Below are 24583 nucleotides of genomic sequence, written 5' to 3'. Positions count from 1 at the left end.
TGAATCCCAGTGGGAGTTTTTGCTTCGCCCCTCCATCACCAAGAATATTTTGGCAAGGGCCCTTCTTGGGGGAAGCAGGTCAACAAAGGACAATCACGTGTGTGATGCCCACAAATTTGCCCCCCCCAGCCACTGAAAGCCAACGCCGTTTCCTTTCTAAAGCCTAACAGTCCCCAACGCCGGTGCTTTCTACCAGCTGCCGGATCAAACCCCAACATCTTCAAGCGATCGTCGCTCTTCCACGCTCCGAGTGCCTCCTGATGAATACATTACAACTCCAACACATCTGTCAGACCGTAAAGACCGTAATCACCATGTCATACATCCTGACTGAGCTGTTTTTCATATGTTCCAACAGATTCCCTTTCTGAAGCCAGCTTTCCCTTTCTGAACCCTTCTTCAATTGTGAACCAAGTAAGAGATTTTGTTGGCATCTTCTTTCATCGGACAGGATGAGAAATAGAGAGTAGGCAAGGGCGTAAATAAAGACTTACACGGAGGTGGCTTTTTCCCTCCCACGGGTCTTTGAAGTTTACAGCAGGTGGACACGTCTTTCACACCCGTAAAAATTGATATGGAAAATGGGAAACACATTGGGCCATTAACATGTCACATGTTGGATTTAAATCTAAATAAGAACCTGTTCTTTACCTTACATGTTGATTGTGCTCTGAGTCTAGCAGGAGGCTTTGCATGTTCTTTCAGGCTAGTTTCTAGGTTAAAAAAGCCTGGAATGTTCCAGCTACTGCAGGCTAATGATCACCCAAAAGCACACTAATATGTTTGATAAAAGTTCCCAGCACGAGAGCAGAAAACACTTACCATAAGAATGACATGTGAGGAGAAGCAAATCGGAGACACCAGCTCAGGCCGCCTTCAACGCTGGAGGCGGCAATTAGAACTGGGAGCGCGCATTCCAGGAGGCTGGGGCCGACGGAAGGGGGCACAAATCTCTTAATTGTTTCAACCATTAACTCCTTGACCTACCTGCATTATCGCTACAAGGGACGCGGCTGGAAGCCTTCAGCCTTTCTCACACAGCTCAACTCTGCTTCCTCACCATTTAAGAAATGAAGTTTTGCAAGTCCCAGCCACACGGAGACGCTAATCACGCATTCTGACTCTGGATGCTTCCTGACCCCGTTTATAAGTTATTTTTGGTTTTGTCTGCTTCATATTCTCTTTCTCTCTCTCTCTTTTTTTTTTTCCCCATCTCTGCCTTTACATCAGAGATGATATCCTTTTGCACGTTCTGCAGAGCAACACTGGAGAGAGTACTTGAGAAGGATGATGCGTAAGTAGACCTAACTCATGCTTGTTGGTCAAGAGATTGTCATCTGCATTTAGACTGTGAAGTTCAAGGACTCAGCTTGCCCTTAAATTCTTCTCATATGCATTCCATGCAAATTTTAATTCCACCCCTGGTTTAAAGAAATGGTAGAACAGTCCTGTCTTCTCAGGTATGATATCCTATTGATTTTCTCCTGAGAAATAATGTCATGATTTTCACTTATGGAAATAGCAGTGGTAGCACAATAAAGGGAATTAATCATTCCCCTTGGGAAGTTTTCTAGAAGAAGCAATCTCTTCTAGTGGTACAAATCTACACTTGACAGTCACTGTCCATAGTGGCTTTGCCTATGTTAGATAAGAGATATTCGATATACATCAACTTTGTCCTTGAAGTGGATTGTATAAAGTCAGGGAAAACTACAGAAATATCAGTAAGTATTACCATAGGCTTTAAATGTTTTAAACTATATAAAACATCTGAAATTTTTCATCCACTGTTTATTAGAGTTGAAAAGAAGTGAAGGATGTTCTTGGATATTCGGACACAGTGCATTTCCATGTGGACCCAAGGTTTTCATTTTCCTCCGTAAGATATGTTTTCCTCCGGCTCTATGGATTCACCACATACATGACAGAAAGCATCTAACACAAAACAAAAACCTTCAACAGCCGCATTCTGCTGTGTTTCAGAGGTTTGACCCTTATCCAATAAATTTCACAGATGTCAAATGAAGCCATCCAGATGTTCAGATATTCATACAAGCAAAACCAATATTCCTCACCTCTAAATTTGGCTCTGAATAAACATGGAACATGACTAAGAATTTGGAGTTGCAGCCCTTATAAGAACTGAACTCCCACTGAGATCAAAGCAGCATGCCAAGGCAAGGAGACTGGGCCCTAAATAACTGCTTTTCAACACATATCCTCAGAACCAAATGGGAAACAAGTCAAGGGAGTGAGTTACAACACCCATAAGGAGAAGAAGGATGAGCACCATGCTTCCCACAGATAAGTGGCTTGTCACCAAGAGCGAGGTGCCTAGGTACAAGGTAACAGAGCATAATGTGAAAGGATAAATCTTTTATAAAGTGAATGCATGACTCTCGTGCAAATGTAAAATGAACATGTGTCAATGATTAGATTTCACCCATGAAATAGTGCAAGGACCAAGAATAGGTTACATTTGGCTCAGAGGAGAAATCCAGGAAATATAAATATAAATATATTCACATACAACAAGACGTGCTGGACCGGATTTAACAGATAGATGCAAAACGGTCTATTCATGGGGTGAGCATCAATTGCATTCCGATGGCCACGATTCATTTGCATTTCCATGGACAAGCATCATCTGCATTATTATCAGCTCTCTACCATTTGTAGACTAAGAAAATAGCTCAAAGACAATGAACAATGGAGATAACCTGGAAAGGTCTAACAGAGGACATCCATTCTGAAGTCGCTTTTGTTTTGCTCAATTTGAAGTCCTTCACAATTTTTGCTGGCTCTAATAATCCCATTTCAACACTGAATTTTCAAAAACTGTGATTTTTTTCTTTGACGTTTTCTTACTATTGTTTATCATGCATTCATTCAAAATTCTTCACACGCAACAATGTTCCATAAATGATGTTAGAAACTGTCTGTTTTTGTTTCATGTAAGATATGTCTTTGTAGAAGAAAGCATTTTATTGTTTTGTTGAAGTTTGGTTTTGCATACGTGAATGCCACGGCATAGAACAGACTGGCAAACTATCACAAATGGCCAAATCCAGCCTGGCACCTGTTTTTGTACAGCTGGTGAGCTAAGAATTGTTTTTACATTTTTAAATGGTTAGGGAAAAATAAAATTTCATGACATGTGAAAATGACATGAAATTCAAATTTCAGTGTCCATAAATAAAGTTTTATTGGAACACAGCCACACTCATTTGTTGATGTATTATCGGTCACTGATTTCCTGCTACAATGGCAGAGTTGATCGTTGCCGCAGAAAGCTTATGAGCTGCAAAAGATGAAAATATTTACTATCTGGCCTCTACTGCTGACTCCTGGCATAAAGTACGAGACACTAATTACAATGTGTGTGTGGAGGATGCGCTTCCCTACACCAACAAGCCATTCGGCTCCATTCCGACACCATCTATCTGGGGATGGCATGGGATCCCACAGTGAAGGGCTCAGTCCTGGAAGACTGTGTTCCTCCTACCAGCTCAGCTCGTCATCTGTGCTTCTGACCAGGAGATTCCCACAACCCCCTCCTGGAGTTCAAGGGATTTCCTAGAGCGGCTCACAGAACTCAGAGAAATACGTCACTTACTAGATCGCCAGTTTATTATAAGGGATGTAAGTCAGGAACAGCCAGACAGAGGAGATTCACAGGAACAGTAATGGGGAAAGAGTGCGAGGCTTCCACGTCCTCTCCAGCGGCACCGCTCTCCCAGCACACGTTCATCAACCTGGAAGCCCTCCTAAACCCTCCTTTTGTGTTTTTACAGAGGCTTCATTACCTAGGCACGATGAAATCACTGGCCATCGAAGACTGAACTCCCGCCCTTCTCCCCTCCCTGGAGGTCTGGGGGTGGAACCAGAAGTCCTAACGCTCTAGGCCCATGGTTGGCTCCCCCGGCAGCCAGCCTCCATTCTCGAGGTGCCTTCCAAATGTCACCTCATTAACATAACAAAAGGCATCTTTACTGTTCTCTCCATTTAGGGAATTTCAAGGGTTTTAGGAGCTCTGTGCCAGTAATGGGGACGAAGACCAAATATGTATGTATTGCAAATCACAATATCACAGTACTGTGCTTAATACAATGTCACATTGAGGGACGTCTGTGTGGCTCAGCCGTTAAGTGTCTGCCTTCAGCTCAGTTCATGGTCTCAGGGTCCTGGGATGGAGCCCCGCATCGGGCTCCCTGCTCAGCGGGGAGCCTGCTTCTCCCTCTCCTTCTCCTTCTCCCTCTGCTGTTCCCGAGCTTGTGCTCTCTGGCTCTCTCTCTGTGTCAAATAGATAAAATCTTCTTAAAAAAAACAGAATGTCATAGTTTTTTTTTTAAAAAAAAGAAGGTATCAAGAAAAAAAGATATTCTAGGGGCGCCTGGGTGGCTCAGTTGGTTAGGCGTCTACCTTCAGCTCAGGTCATGATCTCAGGGTCCTTGGGATCAAGCCCCACGTCAGGCTTCCTGCTCAGCGGGGAGCCTGCTTCTCCCTTTCCCTCTGCACCACTCCCACTCATGCTCTTGCTCTCGCTCTCTCAAATAAATAAAATCTTTAAAATAAAATGAAATTAAAAAAAGAAAAAAGATAATCTTGACATGATAGAATGGTTCATAAAAACAGTCTTGACTTCTCCACTGAGACAAAATACCAGACTATCTTGCCCACCAATTCAAATCTCCTGGCAAATGCTCCAAAATCATCCCTAAACTGGTCTTCAGAGAAATTACACCCAATGGAAAATAGGTTCTGAGAATAAGGCCTTCCACTGAGGTGGAGGTTGCCTTTGGCAGGATACATCTGTGCCTTAGGATTAGATTCCCCAACTGCACTACGGAAGAATTCCTAAAGTCCTCCTAGCTTCAGAATTCTTCTGTCCATCCTTCCTATAAAGAGTGATGCCAATGGTGTGCATCACTCACCTTCCCTCACCTCCGCCCACCTAACTCCTAACACAATCCTAACATCCAGAAGTCAGGGGCTCACTCCGACAGTTCTGTCCTTTGTAGCTAAGTATTTCCATCCAGGTGAGCCCTGAGTTACGGGCTGTGAAAACCCCCAAAGAGTGGGCAGAATCTAAAAGGAACACGCTCACTTGCATAATAACCAATTAATGCATGAGTTCAAAGGGAAATCCGAGTGGTAGAAAGGGGAGGGAGCTAGAATAGGGAAAGAATTATGGGATCAGCAGAGAGCAAAGGAAGGATGGATCCTAAAAATGCACAAATACTCTAGACGGTGAGATAAGGAGAAGGTGGGCTATGGGCCTGTGACACAATCCTGGGGACTCTTAAGGGATCCTGTGCCAGTTTTTTAAAAGGAATGAAGATTTTTTAAAAAAGGGGATTTGCTCAGCAAGCTAAAAAGGTAAAAAGTAAGAGCAGAGACCAAATGTGATGTTATATTAATCACGAGGGCCTGGGATATAGGACATGCTCAATGAGTATTTGTTGAAATTGAAATAATCAAACTCTATTAGAACTAAATGAACTGTATTTCAAGGAAATGTTAAAATAAAAACATAAATGAAAGGCCTGAACAGCCATCCCATTGCAATATATGGGGAAAAAATTAGGAAATTTATACTATATTTGGTATAGAAAAATGTGTTATTTAAGAGACAGATTAATTAAAAGAAGTTCTTAAAATAATGTACATTGTCAAAATTGAACTTTTTTTATTATTATTTATTTGACAGAGAGAGACACAGCAAGAGAGGGAACACAAGCAGGGGGAGTGGGAGAGGGAGAAGCAGGCTTCCCACGGAGCAGGGAGCCCGATGTGGGGCTCGATCCCAGGACCCTGGGATCATGACCTGAGCCGAAGGCAGACACTTAACGACTGAGCCACCCAGGCACCCCCAAAATTGAACTTTTTATTTGGATATTTTATTAGGTTTTTATAGCACCACAATAATATCTCATCCCCAAAAGTATTTAGGATTGCCTGGATGAAAACATTAAGACAAAAATTGATCATAAAGATTAGTTAGATAGAATAGAAAAATGCTTCTTTTATGCCAAAGGCATATGTTTATGGTCTTAATTAGAAACAGATAATCTTATTTTTTTTTAGATTTTATTTCAATTCAAGTTAGTTAAAATATAGCACATTATTAGTTTCAGGGGTAGAACTTAGTGATTCGTCAGTTGCATAGAACACCCAGTGCTCATCACATCCCGTGCCCTCCTTAATGCCCATCACCCAGCTACCCCATCCCCCCACCCACCTCCCCTCCAGCAACCCTCAGTTTGTTCCCTAGAGTTAAGAGCTTCTTATGGTTTGCCTCCCAGATGATCTTACTATTTAGTTACTACTAAAAGTGAAGTTCTAAGAGTAAGTTATTCTAAAAGGTATCATTTTTTGGTAGATTTGGCATATTTAGAAAGTTTGCCCCAAATCGTCCTAGACTGACCCTGAGCTCAGATGTGAACTTCGCAAACACTTTATTTTGGAGTGCCCAGTAGCAAACCCCGTTCCCCTGAGCTATGTGTTCCTCTCAAAGTGAGCAATCACCCTCATGGAGGAATTTCTAAGGCATCCGTTTCTCCAGGCATCTGCTGTGATCCATGAATGAAGCTGAACAAGGCGGGGGGGGGGGGTCATCTTTAGACAACATCTTGTTACCTTCACACTGGACAATGCAGATGGGAAAGCAAGGAGAAGACATGATTCTCTCCCTAGAGTTGGGTCACAATGTTTTCAGGAAGTTCTACATTTCACAGTAGCCATAAGAGTGGTTCGGGAAAAACCCAGAGCACCAGAAGAATCCACTGCTACATTGAGCAGAAGAAGATCTTTCATACTATCTTTATGGTTCTATGATACTTCAAATGTGTAGGATATATAATGGGAAAACCACAGGCTTCTGATTCCATCAGAATCCAGTTCAAATTCCATCTCTGGTACTTGCTAGTACTTAGCAGCCAAGTGACATCATACAAAGGTCATCAAACCCTCCTAAGCATCTGTGAAACAGAGATGGTCATGCCAGTTACAAAGTCAAGATTAGGTTCACTGGCACAGAAGTGCATCTTCATACAACAAGAAAAATAAAGTAAAAAAAAAAAAGTTACTTTAAGTAACATAGAAAGTTATCTATCTTTCATGTTCAAATAATGTGAGAAGTCCAAGACTTGTAATGGGGGCTCCATGGTATCAAAGACCCAAACACCTTCTATCTTTCTTATTGGTTATTCTCAGACTCGCCTCCATCGTCAAGGCTAACTCATGGACCAAGACAGCTGCTGGAGCCCCTGCCATTGGTCTGCATCCTAAACAGCAGAGGACAGAAAAGGGGACGAGCCAACGAGAACATTTTCTAGCTAAATCAGTTCCTTTTAGAGAGGCATTTCAAAAGTCCTTCATAATTATTCCAATTGTGTTTAATGGGCTTGAAATATGTTATATGGCCATATTTAACATCAAATAAGCTTTGGGAAATGTAGATGCTTAATTCTAGATGGTAATGTTGCTCAGATGAGGAACTAGGGTTGGGTTAGAACAGAGACTGGATTAGAAGGCAAAGAGCAATCCACCCACCTACATTAGCGAGTATATGGGGAGAATTTAGAATTCCTACAGGTACCAAGTCCCTGACAGCACTCCACACATACCACATGCCCAGTAAATTATACCTTTATTTTCTGTCATATAAAAAAGTAAAACTGCTGAAAATAGACCTGTGTTCTTAATTTCTTTTATAACTGCCAAAATGCGTGGACCAGGTTCTCAACCTTGGCACTACGGACACTTAGACCAGACAACTCTTGCTGTGCAGAGCTGTCCTGGGGGCTATGTGGGTTGTTTATCAGCATCCTGACCTCCACCCACCTGATGCCTGTGACCCTCCAACACCACTTGTGACAACCAAAAATGTCTCCAGCCGTTGCTAAATGTCCCCTTGGGAGCAAAATCACCCCAGGTTGAGAACCACTGCCTAAACCTACACTGGACAATAGGTCACTACTCTATGTGATCTATGAATTGAATGGTCCTAAAGACCCTCGAGTCTGTAGCGCTGACTTCATTATGGAGAACTGAGTATAGGACAAAGGTGTAGATTTTCCGAATGAATAATAAATAATCTTGCTAACTTACATAGATATAAAATGGATTATGTAGTACTTTTTTTGTAAAGGTAATGCAGTAAAGATGTGCTTTGGGGGAGGAAAAAATATAATACACAGGCTTTATTCATTCACTCCTTCATCAGAAATATTTGTTGAGCAACTAGTATGGGCCAAACAGCATTCTAAGCTACAACAGGAGAGGACACCACAGTCAACAAAGAAGACAGAGTCAGTGCCTGCAAAGAGCTTACTTTCTGGTGAAGGAGACAGAGTCTGAGAGATAAAGCAAGAACTCTATAATGTCATGTCAGGGTGCAAATGAAGCGTGTAATGGCGGGGAGTGGGTGAACTGGGAAAGCAAGGCTGAGAAGGTACACGTGTGCTGAGGTGTGAATGAGGGGAGGGGGGGACCTGGGTGTCTCTCTGAGAAAGGGGAGCTCTGGGTGGAGAGAAGAGCAGCCTCCAAGGGGTAAAACTAGGAGGAGATCAAGTAGGGGAGAGAGAGTGATGGAGACACAGGGCCAGTGTCTGGGTCTGGGCAAGACAGAGAGATACCAAAGGTATAAGGTGGAGAGCAGCATGACTCAGCTTCGACGGTTAGAGGGTCTTTCCAGGAGCCCTGTGGAAACTACATTGTTTGGGGCAGAAGCAGCAGCTTGGAGACACAAGAGGATGCTTGTGGATGGGCCAGGCAGGAGATAACGGCACACTGGACAAGGGGCAGGGGTGGGGGCAGTTAGATGGGAGGAAGAGATCATATTTGTAGATGGTAGCCAGAGAGGATGAGCATGTGTGGTTTCTACAAAACATTATGTAATCCTTATCTTTCAAAACATATTCAGAAAGTTATATCATTATTACTTCCAGGTTTTATTTGTTACTTGTCTGTCCCAATATTTGCTCAAAATGGGTTTTCAAGTTGTTGATCTCTGGGCAGCACGATGGAGAAGGCAGCGTTCCAAACTCCGGCACACACCCCCACCCCCCCACCCCTTTGCTGAGGGATTCCAGAGCTATTATCAAATAGGTATGTGCCTGAATGTCCCCATCTGTAAAATGGAGTTACCATCACTCACGCTTCACCCCATTAACCTAAAGATGAAGAGCAAAAGACTCTACAGTTTCCACAAATCTCAAAAGAAATGCAAACCGTACTTAGCTGCAAATGTATCCGTGGTGATCATATCCAAAGGAGATAAAATTTTGATTAGCATGTAAGATTCATTCCCAAAGATTCAGACTAAAGACAACCCTTAAAGTTATGTCAGCTTTGTACTGTATTCCAAAGTTTCTGTGGGGGTTAGCTGACTTATTAATGCATTCTTTGCTTCCAGGCAAAAGGAATTGATTTCTTTTCTTGTGAAATGCAGTCTCTCATGTCAGCCTTGATCATTCACTGAGAAGATATGATTTAACAACCTGCAGTCCTGGTGGGGGATGGGGGGGTCTTTAATTAGGATACTTAAAAACATAGTTCACATGAAACTTTTCCATTCAAATTTCTTTTAAATGGATAAAAAATAATTAATTTCTTAATGGAATAAGGAGGAAAGGGACTGCTTAAATGAGAGATGATACTGGTAATTCATGTAATACTCAACTAATATAAAACAAGACAGAAATACTACTTGGGAAATTTCATCAGCCTCATGGCATGTTCTCTCTCTCCCTCTCCCTCTCTCTCTCTCTCTCTCTGTATGTATGTATATATATATGTTTTCCTGCAATGATGACATAAACAAGTTACCCAACATGCCAGCCAAAGAACAACAGATATTAGAAAATGTCTTATCAGAACAAATGTTTAAGTTATTACATAAAAAGAGTAAAAGTACCATAAACCAGACATTTCATTTCTGCCCAAGATATAGTAAGTCAGAGCTAAGCAAAGCTTACTTTCATCACATTATTTCACATTTCACCTAAGAATTCTGTTTCATTTTTAATAATATGCCTGTGTATTAAATGACATAATGTGTGCATGGATGTTGGAATGGATCATTGTAATAAAGTTTTTGGTTTAGGAATATTATTCTACAATCATTCACTGTGAGATAATGTGTTTTAAAGACCTTTCGAAATAATAATGCTCTTCATAAATATGCAATTTCAGCATTATGTGTTGCTCAGATAAAATTTTAGTTACAAAATAAAGGACTGTTTCAATTTTAAGTCTAACAGTCATGTTTTTGTTTTTGTTTTTTTAAAAGATTTTATTTATTTGACAGAGAGAGACACAGCAAGAGAGGGAACACAAGCAGGGGGAGTGGGAGAGGGAGAAGCAGGCTTCCCGCCGAGCAGGGAGCCGGATGTGGGGCTCAATCCCAGGACCCTGGGATCATGACCCGAGCCGAAGGCAGATGTTTAACGACTGAGCCACCCAGGTGCCCCTAATAGTCATGTTGATGAAATGAATCTCATCAAACACTATTAGGATCCCAAAGTTGCCAATATTTTCAGCCAGTAGTAAACTTTAGTTATTTATATACCACATGTTATAAACACATACACACACACACATATATATGTATACATATTACATATATTCTTTTTTAAAAAGTTGCAATGTTTTGGGATTGAGGTAAAATGTACACTATTAAATGTATGAATGAATATAATGACAACTTTAGAGTGTGTGTGGACAGCGAGGAATACTCAAAAATAGAAAAGAGACTTTTTAATTTAAAGAGTCAAATTATTTAACCAGCAATTCTAAAAGTTCTGCAACCAGTTCCAACTTGCGCGTGGATGGGTGGGCGCCGTTTCTGCAAACATCCACCTAGTTCTCCAACATCGGCTGAGTGTCCCACAAGTTAACTCACTTCTGACTCTACCTGGTGACCGTGTCAGATCCCACGGGTTAAGGGCTTGGTCCCACAGGCTGCTCCCCACCCCCACTTCAATGCCAATCACAAGTCCCAGATGTCACTGTGTTTTTTGCCTGACCTGCTGTAGATAGGTGGGTCCCACTGACCCCCCACCCCCCCCGCCGTCGGCTTCCATTCATTTGCTAGGGTGGCTCAACAGAACACGTGAGCAACATTTTACTTACCAGATCACTTTAGATGGGTTTATTCTTAAAGGATACTGGCTCAGGAGCAGGCAGATGGAAGAGATGCACAGGGCCAGGCACGGGGAAATGGCAGGGAGCTTCCAGGGACACCACCTGTCCCCAGATCTGCATCTGCACTTGTTTCACATGTGGGAGCTCTCCGAACCCCCTCCTTTTTTGGTTTGCTTTAAATGGAGGCTTCACTCTCTAGGCATGATTGATTAAATCATTGGCCATTGGTGACTGAATCAACCTCTAGCTCTCTCCCCTCCCTGGAAATCAGGGAGTGGTCCTGAAAGTTCCAACCCTCTATTCAGGGCTGGTTCACCTAGCAACCAGCCCCCATCCTTAGCTGTGTTCCAAAAGTCACCTCATTCACATAAACCCCACGGTGGTGGAAAGGGGCTTGTTATGAGTAACAAGACACTCATTCGCCTCTGAGGCTCCGAACGGATTTTAGAAACTGAGGACAAGAGACCAAATATAACAAAAGATGGTCCCATTGCTCTTATTGCTCAGAAAGTCCCAAGGGTTTGGGGAGCTGTAAGCCAGGAACCGTGGAAGAAAATCAAATATATGAAGAGTATATTCTAGTCATCTGAATGACCAACTGTACATGTCTTATAAATCACAATATCACAAATTCCTACAAACAAAACTATATACAAAATAGCTTAAGTGTAAGTAGAATGCAGCAAATCTTCTGGTGTAACCAAAAGATGTTTTCCCCTTAAAATTGATTTTGGATTAAAAAATTACAGAGAGATCATCTAGAACTAATGATGTAATGTATGGGGATTAACATAAGAATAAAAAAAAAATTACAGAGAGAGAAATAAGGCAATATATAGAAAAACTGATATATGTTATCTTGATTGCAGTGGTGGCTAAACTAATTGAATCTACAAGGGATAAAATGTCATAGGATGATACACGTACATTGTACCAATGTCAATTTCCTGCTTTTGACATTGTCCTACAAATATGTGAAGCGTAACTTTCGGTGGAAACTGGATGAAGAATATGTGTAATTTCTCTGCAGTCTCTGCAACTTCCTGTGACTCTAGAATTATTCCGAAATTAAAGGTTTTTAGAAATATTGATACAGTTGCAGGGAACATACCTTAGAACATTGCTTGTGATTCTGGCACCAAATCAAGGAACCATTGTTCTGAAAAAAGAAAAAGAAATATTGGCTCATTAAGTAATTTTCTAACTGATAACTAAATACTGTGAATATCATTTTTCAATATCATCCTTAACAAAAGACCAATTTCGCCACCCTGATGTTCTCTCTTCCCAAAAGAGAAAATGTGTCTCTAATGTAAGCCCAGTTTCATCCTTGACTTCATGACAGAAACAGAAACATATGAGATAAGAAAGATTTCAAGTTGCCTAAAAGGAAAAGTGTCTGAGCCACCTCTCCTGGTGTGCTGAGCTATGAGATGCAGACCAGCAGGAAAATGAACACTAGACATTTTTCCAGCAGGAAGCAGTTTTGGTAAATTTACAAGTCAGAGGCTTTTCATCTCAACCCATTCACAGTAATAAAATAGTTTGAGCTTGGGAGTCAGCTTTTACCGAAAAGCCTTCTCTTTCCCTATCACCGGATGTGTGACTGTGGACAAGGGACTTGCTATCCCTGTACCTCAGTTTATCCATCTGTAAAATGTAACACTATCTCATGGATGAAGTCAGGGGCATAAGGAAATAATACACATACACCACTTAGCATGGCTTGATAATTCACTCAGTATGGAAGAAATATCAGAACTATGGCTTATTGTATCTAGCATCCACATTTCTGCAGGGAAGCATCATCTCATTCCCCACGACTAACATCTTGGTCATGATTTCTCCTTCGGCTGGGGTATGTTATGTCACAGTGTGTGAGGCTGGGGTGGTTGGTAGAGATAGTAAGAGCCATCAACCCATAATTTAGATGCTGTGGCCTCCAGTTCCTTGAAGTTCACGGTTGGGTATGACATACAGTAGTCTGTTTCCTCTGTCTGAATCTCTGAACTTTGAATTTTGAGATCATCTTCTATCCAGAGAACAGTAGTGTTACATTTGTCCTCTGTTCAGGGAAAAGAAAATTAAACCAATATATCTTTTTAAAAATATTTTTATAACAAGTTCACGGAGATATAATTCATACACGTGAAGTGCACTTCATTTAAAGTATACACACCAATGGTTTGTACTAAGAAGTATATTCTAAATACTGAGAAGTGTATTCACAAGGCTGTACAACCATCAACGCTATCTGATTGTTGAACACTGTCACCAACCCCAGAAAGAAACTTGGATCCATTAGTAGTCAGTCACTCTCCCAACTCCCTCCCTCTACCCCTTGGCAACCACTGATCTACTCTCCTTCTCTGTAGAGTTGACCGATTCTGGAAATTTCATGTAAATGGAATTGTAGAACACGTGGCCTTTTGTGTCTAGATTCTTCCACGTGGCATCATGGTTCATACCTGGCTAAATGGTAGTGTTTTGCTTTGCCTATATTGCTGCAAAAATCAGTACCTCCTTCCTTTTTGTCTGATTTCATTGTATGAATAGATCACATTTCTCTCTTCTGCTCCCAAGAATCTATCTCAATATATCCCACTTCCAATAATATATCTTCATAATCTAGGATTCCCACTGAATCAATCTCAACTGCAGAGGATCAGAAAGTTTCCTCCCCTGGGCTCAGATCGTCGGGCTAAAAGGCCGCAGCCCCGTTTGTTAAAGCTTCAGCTATGAAATCTACCATACGGCCCTAACTCTCCTTTGCAGCCTTGCATCCCCAAAATCACAACGCAGACCTACAATTTCAGCTAATCTGGTATCAACCTTCCAGTCCCCCTACTGACCTCTGCACATCCTCAGTGCACCCTCAGCTCTCACTACATCTCAAGGTTCACTGGACAAAAAGGACCAAAGCTGGGGAAGTATATGAACAGCCTAGGAGGAGGTGAAGTTATGATTTTTGGCAGGGTTTACATCAGAGAAATAAGTAGACTGGGTAGACGCCAAAGCTGGACAAATAGCGGCCATGGTTTAATGACTGGGAATGAAGGGTTAGTAGAAACCGTGCAAGAAAGCAAGCGTTATGTGCAGAGCAAGACGCTTCAAGGGAGCCCCTGGCTTGGTGACAAACTAAAAGTTCACAGGGCGATCAGGCAGGCTCAGGAGTGATCCTCCAGACACAGGGTGACAACAGCAAAAAGCAGAGGTCAGACATTGAGAGATGCATTACAGAAAAGCTGAGAGCAGCGTCCAAGGCAGCTTTGGAGAGCTTCCTACGCAAGGCCCACCTCACCATCTCCCCGGTGAGGGTCCTGTGCAAGGGGGGGCTCCTGCTGGGACTTCCCAGGACCACACCCATCAGAGCACATCTGGGCCCCAACCCGAGTGCTCCATGCTCATCGTCCAGTGATGGAGAGCAGTGAAGTACTTTCCGAAGAGACTCCGGGCTGAAATGAGTGAACGTGGATCTTGGAGACTGGGTCGAGGCCAGTTTCTAAACCAACACAACCTCTTTACCAGGGTCATGGTCTGAGGACCGTCACCCTCCTTGCACCAGGTTAGAAGGTCCTGCTCCTTGTGCAGGGAACCTTGACATGGCCCAGCTTCTGCCTCGTTCCCTCCCAATCTTTTCTTGTCTTGGACAGATGGGCAGGGCCTCTGGAGGACGTACGTGAGATGGTGAGGTGGGCCTCACGTAGGAAGCTCTCCAAAGCTGCCTTGGACGCTGCTCTCAGCTTTTCTGTAACGCACCTCTAACGGCCTCTGCATTTGCCGCACTGTTCTTGAGACATGCACCCCATCCTCTCTTGCCTTAGGATAGATTTATTTAAGCCAGCTCCTCAACAGGAGCTCCTTTTTCCTCTTTGCTGGAATGCTTCACATGAGCCAGTGGACCAGCTCCTGGTTCTCACAGAGACGGTTTCCATCACAGGCCACGTGAGGCAGACAGGGGCTGCAGAGTAGACATGGCAGTTGCTGCCTGCCCCGAGGGAGTGGCCGATAAAGTGTTACTAATGGGGGGGTTACGGCTTTGCCAGGATTGTCATTGATCAATATTATTGTTATAGTATTGACCACATCTTCATAGCAGGCCCTTGCTTTGGTGTTCGCCATATTCAGCCCCGTGCACATCCCACGTGATGACATCAACTTCATCTACCCATTTTACAGTTGAGAAACGGGGACTCACAGAAGCCAAGTAAAACATCAACAGTCATGAAGCAAATGGTTACGCACAGTGGGGACACCACAATGAGTAAGGGTTCCGTGAAACAAGGGGTGAGCTTTACGGTGGGTTTTGCAGGAATCTCCAGAGTCAGAATCTTGGGAGGAGGGGTAAGGATTGCTTAGGATGGTCCTGAGTATCATAGGTTCAGGATGCAGCAGATCAGATTGATGAGTTGAAACAGAACAGGAGAGGAGGGTGGGTCCATAGATAGAAAGCGGATTACAGTGGATTTGGACTTATTGCTAAAAATAAAATTTGTTATGGACTAAATCTCAGAGGATTAAAAAAAAAAAAATAGAGGATAGGAGAAGGCACGTATCTGGCACACCTTGATTTAGTTCCCTTTTGTTTCCTTTGACTATAGGTAAATGGCCAAACCTCAACAACAGAACACCAAGAATGGAGCAGAGCCTGCCTTCGGCTGCACCTGTCAAACCACTAACTGTAGAGCATCTCTGCTAAGCTGTTTACATTTGGGGGGGAATTAACATCAATGCATTTCCTCAACCAAAGCATTTTTGTTTTAAGCAAAATTTCCCACTAATCATAAAATGAAAAGCCCCAAATATCTGGGGCAATAGCAAGCAAGCATGAATGATTATTATGGTGGTAATCGTGTTTTTGTTGTTTTTCTGACTGAAGATAGCACGACCTAGAATGCTTGGAAGGATTAAAAACATAATCCACGTAAAGTATTTAGCAAAAATGTTTGCAACAGGGTTAGATGTCAGAAAAAGAGTTCATTATGATTGACATTACTTTGTTTGCCGTTACGATTGTTTTCAGGAGTGGGGGAGTAAATTCTGTACTTAAAATCTCCCAGTTCCTATGTATAACACAGTCCAATCTTATTAGTGAGGCTCAGAAGAGGGAGCCCATGATGTTTTTCTCCTTGGATGGTAACCATCTTGCCACGTTTGCCAATGAGTGGGCAAAGGTATTATTTTCGGTTTAATTTCCTTCGGCCATGTGTATTTCCTTTAGCGTGAACTGTCTGTGCATTTTACCATTTCGATTCTGGATTGTTTAACCTTATCAACTGTAGCAGTGCCAATTAGATTTAATACTCATTTGTCTATAAATGGTGCTGTAAACATCTTCCAGTGATCATTTGCCTTTTGATTTTTTTTTTAAAGATTTTATTTATTTATTTGACAGAGAGAGAGACAGCGAGAGAGGGAACAGAAGCAGGGGGAGTGGGAGAGGGAGAAGCAGGCTTCCCGCTGAGCAGGGAGCCCGATGTGGGACTCGATCCCAGGAACCTGGGATCATGACCTGAGCCGAAGGCAGACGCTTGACGACTGAGCCACCCAGGCACCCTGCCTTGTGAATTTATTCATGTTTTCTCTCCATGCAGAAAATTTCTATCCACATACGCACACACACACACACACACACACACACACACATGTGCTCGCACACGTACATAGATATGTCTGTCTACATTTCCTTTTTGGGTTTTAGGTTTCCTATTTTTCTTAAAACAATCCACCACCACCCCCCGCCCCGGTCAAGGTTTTGCAGCTGTACTTTGCTTTTGCCTTTATCAATCAGCATTTGCCATACTATTTATCTCTACAAAGAACTTCTAAGAACTCTGCCTAATGGCATCAAGGATGTTGGTAAACCCCTGATTAATTCCAGCTACTGTGTTTCAGCCAGGTGCACATGCACTGAACCATCCAACTACACTGCTCACCTGTAAGGCTCTCTGAGCAGAAGAGCAATGGAAAAATACAAGAATCCAGTACATTTCAACATCCTGCCCCGGGGGGAAGTTCTTAGTCAGATTACAATAGCCTTCACCAGTTAAGCCACTTGACAACAAAAATAAAATACAGTATTTGCAATCAAGTCTTGTTCTGGCTTAAAGCCAGCAAAGATAAAGAGTCAAAGTACATCAGGCAAGAAAGGTGTTTGCCTGTTGAATCATTATTGTAACCACCAGGTAGGATCAGACACTGGGACTTTTGCAATTATATAAAGATTACATCCTGTATTTTATTGGCTTAACTAGATCAAACATGAATGCTAGTCAATCCAACTTTCAAAGAGTTTATATAAGTTCAATCAGCTGCACCCAGACATTATTTCAATGACATTTTCAAAGTCTCTCCATTTCTAGCTTTTTGATTTTTTTTTCCTTAAAGAAAAATAATTCTTCAAAAGCTTCAAGTAAAGACAACACTTCATTCACTCAAAGACAACCCATAAGGAAAGGATAAAGATAAATGAAAACTAGCTATCTAGATACAACCATTTGAAAAAAGGAAAGAGAATTAGAACAGATCCCACATTTTCTTTAACATAACCAGGTGTAGGTGTGGAACAAGGAGTAATCTGCAGTTTTGCAAACACAACACAAAACTCTTGTCCAACTGAAGGATAGAACATCTGAAACTGAAACTATCCCAGAAAACCCACCATAGACCAAATGTTTACCATTCAACCCTATGAAACTACACATAATCAGCTTTGACTTTCAGTTGACAATTTTGATCTCATATTAAACGTAAGTTTCTTGGGGTGCCTGGGTGGCTCAGTTGGTTAAGCGTCTGCCTTCGGCTCAGGTCATGATCCCAGGGTCCTGGGATCGAGTCCCACATAGGGCTCCCTGCTCAGCGGGAAGCCTGCTTCTCCCTCCCCTCTGACAGCCGCTCCCTCTGCTTGTGCTCTCTGTCAAATAAATAAAATCTTTTTAAAAATAAATGTAAATTGTTTTTTTTTTTAAATGAATGCATGGAGGGGCACCTGGCTGGCTCAGTTGAAGAGCATGCAACTCTTGATCTCAGGGTGGTGAGTTCAAGCCCCATTACTTAAATAAACAGAACTTAAATAAAAAATTAAAAAAAGTAAAATAAAGGTATGGATTAAAATTTAGGAATTCATTTTCATCCAGAATATCTTCCTATTAATTTGGAACCATGGAATAATATACTTAATTTCATTTATTATTAGAAGGATGTGCTTTTCGACTGTCAATATACGTGGAACTTCCCCACGTATTCAACAGCAGCTAAAAGATAGTGGAAGAGAAGGACATTGAGAGGAGGCATTTCTGTGGCTTGAAATTTTTTTTTTAAATGAATCCTTGCTAGTGATCATCTCGACTATAGATTTCATTCAAAATATTTCTCAGGACGCTTCTATGTATATCACTAAGTGAGAGAAGCTAATCTGGAAAGGCTCCATGCTGTAGGATTCCAAGTATATAACCTTCCCAAAAAGGCAAAACTAAGGAGATGGTAGAAAGATCATTGGCAGGCAGGGCGGAGGTGGGGTGAGGATAAAAGATGGAACAGAAAGGATTTTTAAGACAGTGAAAATAACCTGATATAATAATGGTGGATCCATGTCTTTATCCATTTGTCACAACCCACAGAATGAATGTACACCACCAGGAGGGAACCCTAACGTGAACTATGGACTCCAGGGATAACGGTGTGTCACTGGAGGTTCACGGACGTAGCAGACGGACCACTGGAGTTTCAGGGACGTAGCAGACGGACCACGAGTGAGGGATGCTCATCACAGGGGAGGCTATGCATGTGTGGGGACAGGCAGTCTCTACAACAGTGCACCTTCTATTTGGTTTTGCTGGGAACCTGAAACTACTCTAAAAAATAAAATCTACTTCAAAGGAGAGGGAAAGAAAACAAGCTTTGTGTTTATATTTGTTGTTCGTAAGTAGGACTTCTTTCAAATGTTATGGATCACCCTCCGTAAACAAATGGCCTTTCACCCCCACCCCACCCACCCCCGCCGTGTCAGAAAATTCTCTCTGGATTCTACCAATGTCACACTGAACTGAATTCTCTAGAACTGTCGGCCATCCACGTATGTCTCTCCGCAGACGACCAGCCCTTCCCTATGCCCAGTGCTGGAATGCACGCCTGGCCACACTGTCTTTGTTTCACTTCTTTACGCCCAGCAGCTTGCGAATAAGAACCTTCGAAAGTCCTGTCCTTTCACCCAGAACGTGTGCCCCCACCAGGCCAGGCCCCATGCATCCTTTGGGTCACTGAAAATGCCACTTCTTTCGGGAAGCCTTCCATGACCCCTATACCCTTTCCCAGTTCCCCTGTGACACACATTCTTGCAAGCTCCTTGCACTTCTCCAAAATGCTCTACTACGGTGGACACGTATAAATGTGTTATTTGTAATGATCATCTGCCTGAAAACATGTTAAAGACAGAGTCTGTCTGCATCTCTTGCTTACCATTGGCTCCCTGACCGCCTTAACAAATACTATTGATTAAATAAATAAATGAATGGACTAGGGAGTCATACAAGAAATTTACACTTTAATCATTAGGTCATAAGCACCTGAAAAGAATGAAATTAAGTAGACTGAGCTGTGCAAATCGTTCACCTTCTCTGAGGAGGAGCTTTTAGGTTCATTATTTTGTTTCCTATAGAGTTCAAGAGAACCAGCATTGCAATATCAAAACTGGAACAAAAAACTTGCATTCAGAATCCAACAAATTGTTTTAGAAATAATCATGCTAATTATCTTTTTACAGATGCACATAATTAAAGTTATCTAAAGAAAATTTATACCACAGCAAGTGCCAGACTATGCCATATGGGAAAACATTACATTTTATTAACATGTTACTATGAATTTTGACAAGGAATATGCTAATGAGTTCTATATGTGGGAGAGCATTAGATCAAGACAGAAGTTTTACTCCTTAGTGTCCCTATGAGAAGGGTGGGACCCACCAAAGGATCAGAAGTACTGGCTTCTCTTAGGACATCTCATGTGATGGTCTACTCGCTTCAGTCCCCTCCACGAGGGCATGCTAATTACGGGATTCACTCTTGCCAGGTAGGATTTCAGACGGGTATCCCCCAAACCATATTTGGTATTACAATGTGTATTTGCAGGAGACAATTCTAGAAAGGTGGACCGTCTCCACAGAACCACATAAAACCCTGGAAGATTTCAAGACAGAATAAATGATTTGTGGCGAAATAAATCCAGCCTTAAGTAGGTTTAGAGGGAGCATTAAAGGTAATAACCAGAATTTAGTAAATGACATGTTTTACAAAGTAAGGGAAGCAAGAGAAGAAGAGTACCTCCTATAAATCGAACAGCTAAATTACTGTTGATAGGAAACCTGAACAATAAAGAAACGTCTCTATAAATGTCACTCTCCTTCACTGCTTCCTATTCATTACTCCAAAATGTTCACTTCATGTGTCAATTGGGTGTGAGTTCTTCCAATCCCAGAAACCTCTCGCCAATCGCCATACCGACTTGTCCGGAAAGTAAACACATGCTTGGGACACCTGGGTGGCTCAGTCGTTAAGCGTCTGCCTTCAGCTCAGGTCATGATCCCAGGGTCCTGGGATCGAGTCCCACATCGGGCTCCCTGCTCATTGGGGAGCCTGCTTCTCCCTCTCCCTCTGCTTGTGCTCTCTCTGTCAAATAAATAAAATCTTTAAAAAAAAAAAAAAAAAACACATGCTTGTGGAATAAAGTGGCGAGTCCCGCGGGGCAGAGGCGTTGGGTTCATTGTGTAGCAAGGACCACCCTCTTCCCCAACGTGGGTATTGTAGACGGCCACACCTACGTCGGTTCCCAAGCCTTTCTTTGAAGCTTTCCTGACTTTAATAATTTGTTTGTGTCTGAGTGATGTTGAGAAAGACAAGACTGGGAAGAGGAGAAAAGAAGGAGTGGTAGGGGAAGAAGTGGACGGAATAGGGAAGAAAGAAAGAGTCCACAGAGTCTGGGGTAAGTGGCATATCGGGTCTTTGGGCATAAACAGGAGATTTAAAGACTCTTTTAGATATAAAATGATGTAAGAACAGATTTTAATGTAAAAGCAGATTTTGTTTTTGACATCAAGAGGCACAGGCAAATCTGCACTCTTTCAGATCATTGCAGCCCAAGCTCACAGAAAGCCCCTGGCAGAACGAATGCCATTAGCTCAGTGGGCTGCACATCAGTGGGCCCTCCAGCAGGTGTCCGAATGCAGAGACGGCAATGTCTGAACCTCGGATGCTATGTTTGGTTATGTATCTTCGGCTCAGTCTCCACGGCAACCACCAGGACTGTCCAATCTGGGATGGGGGGGTCCCCACTAACACTGGAGAATCCCAGCTACACCTGCTGTAAGCCACAGTAATTAGAGACAAGGCACAGAAAGAAAAGACTGGCGGCAATGAGAGGAGAGATGAGCTCTGGAGAAAAGATCAATGCCCAGGATCCACTTTTTGGGACATAGAACATGTCCTTCCAACAACCTTAGCCAAAACTGTGAGACTCTGTGCTTCATTGAGACACACAACCTGACCGTCATCTTTCCCCAGCCGTGGTGAATGTGATACCATGACTTTTGACCAGTCATAGGGGTCAACATTTCACACACGAGAACTTGGTCACACCGGTGCATGCTGTCACTTGTTAAACTAACTTGTGTGCATTGCTGCTTCTACACATGTTGGGTTTAACTGCCATTTAAAATGTGATTAATATAGAGGTGCCTGGGTGACTCAGTCGGTTGGGCATCTGCCCTCGGCTCAGGTCATGATCTCAGAGTCCTGGGATCGAGTCCTGCGTCAGGATCCCTGCTCAGCGGAGAGTCTGCTTCTCCCTCTCCCTCTGCCCCTGCTCCTTCTCTCTGTCTCTAATGAATAGATAAAACCTTTAAAAAATATTTTAAAAAATAAAATGTGATTAATATAATTAGGCAATGATTTGTCATTGAAAGGGAAAATTGTGATATATGCAAAAATGCAAATGAAGAAACGAAGAAGGTCACCTGGGTGGCTCAGTCGGTTAAGCATCTGCCTTCGGCTCAGGTCATGATCCCAGGGTCCTGGGATTGAGTTCCGCATCGGGCTCCCTGCTCAGCGGGGAGCCTGCTTCTCCCTCTCCCTCTGCCTGCCACTTTCCCTGCTTGTGCTCTCTGTCAAATAAATAAATAAAATCTTTAAAAAAAAAAAAAGAAATGAAGAAGTGTCGCAATACTCACTGCCCCAAGACTGAACTTTCCTATTTTCTTGCAACTAATAACTAATACCTTATAGGATTCAAGCAAGCAATACAACACAGTAGATGAAGTTGTGTCATGTGATTACTGGTAAGTGAACAAAAGGAGTCACAAAATGCAAGTGAACACAAAAGAAATCACCAGAACTCCTGGACCAAATAAAAGCTATTATAAAACAACAAGATATTAGTGGGACCAAATGATGTTTCTTTTTTTTTTTTTTTTAAAGATTTTATTTATTTATTTGACCAACAGAGAGAGAGAGCACAAGCAGGGGGAGGAGGAGAGGGAGAAGCAGGCTTCCCGCTGAGCAGGGAGCCTGATGCAGGACTTGATCCCAGGACCCTGAGATCATGACCTGAGCTGAAGTCAGATGCTTAACCTACTGAGCCGCCCAGGTGCCCCCAAATGATGCTTCTTTTATGAAAGATCATCACTGAGCCTGTATCATGATATTATATATATATATTTTTTTATTTCTTAAGGTTGCATAAAAATGGATTTTCTACCCATGGTTTCTTAGGTTCATTAAAATCTCTTCTATAAATTCATGTTGGCTCTCTACAAACCCCCTTTTTTCTCCATACTGACACATCTTGATAGTTACTTTTGGGGGCGGCCCCTGTGTTCCCTAACCTGCATTCAAGAAATGATTAGTGACTTCTTAAACTGATCCATATGTTACAGAAAGTGAGCCTGTGATTATAAAGAATGAAGTATTTATTATCAGTGGCTATATGGAGGTCTGCCAAGACCACAAAAAAGATAAACTCAATGTGACTTTCGATTACCTCTAACATCAAATGTGCATACAGAACTTCTACAGACATGAAGTGGGACGGAAGAAGCTTCTGTGCTATTTGTTTTTCTCAATGAAATCAGAACCAAGGTAATTTTCTGAAAGAAGTGAGTTGTTGGAGGAGGGGATGGACGAGAGTGATGAACATGTGGATTAGCTGCTGAAGGAACATGGGAGCTGAAGTAAGTAGAAGTATCCTGGCAGGATTGGTGGGTGGTATAGATGTTTACCTGAGGTTGAGAGCTATGGGGATTCATAGGAACACCATTCTACATGATTGTGTGATTTTTTTTTTTAATATTTCATTTATATATTTGAGAGAGAGAGAGCACGAGCAGGGGGAAGGGCAGAGGACAAGCGGACTTCCCACCAAGCACAGAGCCTGATCCCAGGACTCGGGGATCATGACCTGAGCCAAACTCAGACACCCAACTGACTGGGCCACCCAAGCACCCCAGATTGTGTGATTTTCTCTAGCAGTACCCACCACTGAAATGACACGTCCAAGTAGGCAGCTTTAGGGCTTGATGAATTCAGTTAGAAATCTGCAGCCAGAGATTAGCCAAAGGGTAAAAAAAATAAAGCTGTTGACCAAAAAAAAAAACAAAACAAAACCACAAAACACCAAAAAACAAAAACAGAACAAAATTAAGGGGCGCCTGGGTGGCTCAGTCGTTAAGCATCTGCCTTCAGCTCAGGTCATGATCGCAGGGTCCCGGGATCGAGCCCCACATCGGGCTCCCTGCTCCGCGGGGAAGCCTGCTTCTCCCTCTCCCTCTCCCCCTGCTTGTGTTCCTGCTCTTGCTATCTCTCTCTCTGTCAAATACATTTTTAAAAAAAATCTTAAAAAAAAATTAAAAGAGGAAGGGCCAGCGCAACAGTGCTTCCAACATTGGGGGTTCAAAGAACCACCTGCGGAATCTGTTAGACATTGAGGTTCTCTGGGACAGACTCAGTGGATCTAGATCTGACCCTGGAATCTGTAGATTGACAGATGCCCCAAATGCTTCTTAGAATGTGACACTTGTGGTAAACTCTAGGACAACAGATTGTCTGAATCTTGAGGGATTACAGAGTGAAAGTCTGGTGATGAAAGAAAGAGCAGGTGTAGAGCAGACCAGTTGTAGAAAGCAAATAAAAGCATGAAAATGGTAAGTGTTTTACGGTCAGAGTGGAAAAGTGCGGCTTAAAAAGTGTAAGGGAGAAGAGTTCCTGTGGATGATAGGTCCCTGGTGTGCCAACAGTTGGAACCGTTCCGACCCCAAAGGGAGAATTTTATTACATAAGAGTAATTGTCAGTAGCGAATCCCATCCTGCACCACCCAGACGTCCCCACACCTCCATGGATGAAATGAACATTCCTACTCAGAGTGTTGAGTGTGGACAGTTCATAGCCA

The 24583-nt window shown here is 42.5% G+C and overlaps 1 protein-coding gene across 1 annotated transcript in view; it reads right to left on the bottom strand.

The window, feature by feature from the left end:
* Positions 1 to 24583, bottom strand: part of ANOS1 (anosmin 1) — a 170837-nt gene that overhangs the window by 122841 nt on the left and 23413 nt on the right. The window contains exon 2 of the mRNA XM_081809213.1: positions 12260 to 12307. Coding sequence (XP_081665339.1) covers positions 12260 to 12307 — 48 coding nt within the window. The remainder of the gene's footprint in view (positions 1 to 12259; positions 12308 to 24583) is intronic.

Source organism: Leptonychotes weddellii, chromosome X (assembly GCF_054177405.1).
Source record: "Leptonychotes weddellii isolate Sample4059 chromosome X, ASM5417740v2, whole genome shotgun sequence".
In the NCBI taxonomy this organism is placed as follows: Eukaryota; Metazoa; Chordata; class Mammalia; order Carnivora; family Phocidae; genus Leptonychotes; species Leptonychotes weddellii.
Note: the sequence above shows the minus strand (reverse complement) of the source record. Positions and strands in the feature narration are given on the sequence as shown.